Genomic DNA, 5,000 nt, shown 5'->3' with positions numbered 1-5,000 from the left:
CAAACGTTTATTTTGTGATCCAATCAACTCATTGTTGTATATTTAACTTGGTTCTGATTGGTTAATACCATTTCGTATTCTTTATGTATGTGTAAGATCTCCCAAGTTTTCTCACTTCAACATTGATAAATATAGCAGGATCTTTTAAGGGTTAATACACATTCAGTAGTGAACAAAGGAGATATTTTTACCTTACGATATTATTGACGAAGACAAACGCTCTCTCGTCTGCAGTTTTTGTGAAGAGCAGCGTTGCGGTAGATTCTATCCAAATATACCCTCCTGCCTTTGTCATCCAACGGAAATATTTTGTAATAACTTGGCCCTTATTTAACACTGCAATATATAATAATTGTATAAACATATTGTTGAATACAATAAGACATTATTTCTATTTTGAATTACGAGTAATAGTTGAGAAGCTTAATGGGTTGCTTATCAGTCAATCTCAGGGTCCTGGGTTCATTAAATTATTTTATATTCAACACTTTTTTAACATCTGGAAAAGAAATTTTAATTATAACTTATATCTTGTATCTGTGATAGACTACTGTAACACTTACGATCGTTATGACTTGATTTCATGGCTGCTATATCTTGGGCATGTAGAAAAGAGTACAAGCTTTTACCAGTAACATCCTCAGCAGTGTAATCAAGGAAATCACTGATCCTGAAATGACAATTACATATGACAATTTATGACTGTGTACTGTACTAACACACTGTGCATACAACCCTGGACCATTACTGTGCAGTGCAGCTGTAACACACCGTGCATACAACCCTGGACCATTAATGTGAGGACATGCACTGCATCAGACTTCAAACAACACCTGGGTCATTACTGTGTGGTGTACTGTGTATACCACCAACTCCAGGCCATTACTATGTGGTGCACTGTACCACACTGTGCATACACCCTGGGCCATTACTGTGTTGCATATTGCACCACACTGTGCATACAACCCTGGGCCATTACTGTGTTGTATATTGCACCACACTGTGCATACAACCCAGGGCCAATACTGTGTGGTGCACTGTACCACACTGTGCATACAACCCTGGGCCATTACTGTGTTGTATATTGCACCACACTGTGCATACAACCCGGGGCCAATACTGTGTGGTGCACTGTACCACACTGTGCATACAACCCTGGGCCATTACTGTGTGGTGCACTGTACCACACTGTGCATACAACCCTGGGCCATTACTGTGTGGTGCACTGTACCACACTGTGCATACATTCCTGGACCATCTGTGTGGTGTACCATACTGTGCATGTAACCCTGTGCCATAACTATGTGGTACACTATTATACCACACTGTGCATACAACCCTGAGCCATTACTGTGTGATGCACTGTACCACACTGTGCATACACCCTTGGGCCATAACTATGTGGTGCACTATATCACACTGTGCATACAATTCTCTAGGCCATTACTGTGTGGTGCAATAGTTGTACAACACTGTGCATGTGTACAACCCTGGGCCATTACTGTGTGGTGCACATTACCACACTGTGCATGCAACCCTGGGACATTAGCGTGTGGTGCACATTACCACACTGTGCATGCAACCCTAGGCCATTACTGTGTGGTGCACTGTACCACATAGTGCATAGGCTACAACCATTCGACAATAATGTGAGCACATGCCTATATTACACTGTACATTCAAATGTAAGTCACTGATGTGCAGTGAACTGGTGCCACACCAAGCATTCAATTCTGGGTCACTGATGTGTATCATTATACAGTATCACATTGTAAAAATGGTATCATTTAAAAAAAAATCAAAGGAAAATAAAGCATACTTACTTGTTCTCACAAAAGTTAATAATAAGGCTTAGATCTACTCGACACACAAAACAATAAGAGTCAAGACGAATTTCATTAATGGACGGCGGTGGGAGGGAGTAAGCTAGACCAGTTAATCCCATAATGCTTAGCGGTATCCTCTGACCAGGGTGATGACTGAGAATCAATCTTGGCCGCATTGAGCATGTTATATGGATGACCTGCAAAAGATATAAATAATAATAATTTAAATAAATGTAAAACCGCTCATGATTTTCGGCCCAAATTTTTTCACAACCAATAATTTTTGCGATGGATTATTACAAATTTGACATTCTAGCATCCATAGTTCGCATTGCGTTTCGTGTATAGACAGGGCTAGCTAGCAAAATTTAAATTTTGTGACTTTTATCTTTAATTAAAATTTTTAATTTAATTATACAATGAAACAAATTAGGACTATTTTTACGATCATTCAACTTTATTGAACATGGCATTTCTTTCAACTTGTGGCATTAGTGCTTCAATATGTGTGTAAATAACACATAACAAAATAATTACAATAATAGTATTTTATTATTCTTCCATTTACTTTAGAATGTGACTATTCTAACATAAGTCCTTAATGTTAGAATAGTCACATCCATAGTTTACTACTAAACTAATTCCTGAATTAGTTTAGTAGTAAACTCATTTCACCATTATACTATAAAATGAATACATTTATTTTCATACCATAAATATTTGAATTTGTTATTGAATGTCAAATTGAATATTAATGAAGTAATATTATAATAACACAATTCTACAATTCATAAAGAAACTTCACTGACATCTTCTCTCATTAACTTATCAATCCATCAATTAAGTGCATAACTGAATAATGCAAATAGCTTTAGTTTTAAATATTATGGTATCTAATCACTAGTCAAGGTATGTTTTATCATTGTTGGTATAAATACTGCCGTAAGAATTATTGTTTTCTATCAGTAAGTTCATTATAATGTCAATTCATAAAGAAACTTCAACACTGACATCTTCTCTCATTAACTTATCAATCCATCAATTAAGTGCATAACTGAATAATGCAAATAGCTTTAGTTTTAAATATTATGGTATCTAATCACTAGTCAAGGTATGTTTTATTATTGTTGGTATAAATACTGCCGTAAGAATTATTGTTTTCTATCAGTAAGTTCATTATAATGTCACATATTAAGACAATGACTTGATATCTATTGACAGGCCTAACGCTTCCCATTCATTATACTATTTTGCATCAATTTCTAGTATTTCAGATATAATACAGCCTCCAGACACAATTAGAAGAGAGACCAACAGAACACTAGTACTCAAGGTTACACGCATGATCTGATTCTTAATCTCGCTGTTGTATAATTGATTTATGTCAAGAATAAAATATTGATAAAGTCCAAGTGGATTGGAAATGAAAGCGTTGCATCATCGCTCACATTCTCACAATGAAGAAAACCTTGACTTCAACTTACATACATTGAATCATCTTAATATTTGCCTGTTTCATTTGTAAAGGAATGTATTGTTAATGTGTTTAAACTTTTATCAACTTTAAAAATTTAGAACGTAAAGTCTATTAATCAAAGTTGTCATCTTAGAAGATGAGTTAGCTTGTTGGGATCTTTTTTTCTTTATGAGGACTGCGAAAAATCAAGCAGTAATACCCCACCCCACCCCCACTTTCGAATCAAACTTGATAATGAAGTAATCATCTTAGAATGACAGTTACACATTGAATAGAGAAAAATGTCATGTTATTACATTTAAAAAATCCATCTACTGCCATGTTGTTTTAGGTATGGATAGAAATTGAAAAGTGGAATGGGGTATGGGGGGGGGGGAGTTCTAGATGTCAAAACAGATGAGTGACGAGATAATGGGAAAATGGAGCATGGTGACAGGTGGTACATCAATGTTTGTTCCAATCTAACCATATATAATAGTAATAATAAACAGACATTTAAAATGCGTGCGGTATCCGGTCGAAGATGCTCATGGCACCTTGAGCTGTATGCCAATAACAATAGTGATAATTGGCACAGAAAAACCGAATCATTTTTAATAACATTTTCATTTAGGAGTTTCAAGAACAAGTACCATTTTCGAAGGTTCAACAACCTTAAATAAACAGTAATGCAAGAGTTTGCATCTCTTTGTATTACAGGTGGGTCTTTATCGATGCACACCAGTTCAGATGTTTGTAGGCCCCAGGTTTTGCTGGGGAGAGTAGGGGAGGTCAGCAAATAATAATAATAATAATAATAACAATAATAATAATAATAATAATAATAATAATAATAATGATAAAAATATTAATAATAATAATAACAATAATAATAATAATAATTATAATATGCGCTAAGTCGGACTTAAGGGAATATTTTTTGTGTTATTTTTACCTTAGCGTCATGTTATTTTTTCTCCGTAACATCGTTTTTTTTAATTGTTCCCTAATTTCTCCATTGTCTAAGTTCCCCTTAAGGTAGGTTTTAGTAACATAATAATAATAATAATAATAATAATAATAACAATAATAATAATAATAATAACAAAAATAATAATAATAATAATATTTTATATAGCATCCACCGATTCATACTATCCCCCATTCACTTACGGATTACTACAGTATATTTTGTACAGATTGTGTTTTGGGTTGGATTCTTACCTTGTATCCTGAAGACTTTATATGCACCCCTCGTTTGGTCAAGGTGGACTTCATCCGTATTATGAATGACCGTTCCATTAAATTACCATTCGCACTCATATTCATTGAAAGAAGTTCTTAGAAAAGGTAAAAAAAAAAAATAAATTTCAACATACATACATTCATCTAATTTTTAAATTGATAAAACAAATACATTACTATATCCATATTACTCAACAGATAGAAAAAATATTATAATATTTTTTAAAACATATTGCTTAACTGTTCACAAATCTCAATAAGGTAATGGGAATGGTTCCATTATGAACAAAAGAATTGATAACCAGTACAATGGATGGATATATATATATGTCTGCCTCCAATGAAGGACCACTTCTGGGACTGGGGATTTACATGGTCTTTAGCTTTGGTCTCTAATTAGAATAATAAAGATAAAAGACATTTGTTAATTCTGAACAACAGAAAAGTGGTCTTTAATTAGAGGGAGACCTGTA

The 5,000-nt window shown here is 34.0% G+C and overlaps 1 protein-coding gene across 3 annotated transcripts in view; it reads right to left on the bottom strand.

Annotated features, from left to right (window-relative positions):
• LOC117107229 (neuronal PAS domain-containing protein 1-like) overlaps positions 1 to 5,000 on the bottom strand; it is a 73,363-nt gene that overhangs the window by 7,246 nt on the left and 61,117 nt on the right. For all 3 annotated transcript variants that reach the window (XM_033248850.1, XM_033248849.1, XM_033248851.1), the window contains exons 7-10: positions 4,507 to 4,622; positions 1,824 to 2,023; positions 564 to 670; positions 192 to 336 (exon numbers count right to left, since the gene is read on the bottom strand). In XM_033248850.1, coding sequence (XP_033104741.1) covers positions 192 to 336; positions 564 to 670; positions 1,824 to 2,023; positions 4,507 to 4,622 — 568 coding nt within the window. The remainder of the gene's footprint in view (positions 1 to 191; positions 337 to 563; positions 671 to 1,823; positions 2,024 to 4,506; positions 4,623 to 5,000) is intronic.

The sequence above is a fragment of the Anneissia japonica genome, unplaced genomic scaffold (genome assembly GCF_011630105.1).
Source record: "Anneissia japonica isolate Jap-2015-1 unplaced genomic scaffold, ASM1163010v1 scaffold967_len435762_cov181, whole genome shotgun sequence".
In the NCBI taxonomy this organism is placed as follows: Eukaryota; Metazoa; Echinodermata; class Crinoidea; order Comatulida; family Comatulidae; genus Anneissia; species Anneissia japonica.
The sequence above is the reverse complement of the archived record's forward strand: the minus strand, read 5'-3'. Positions and strand labels throughout refer to the sequence as shown.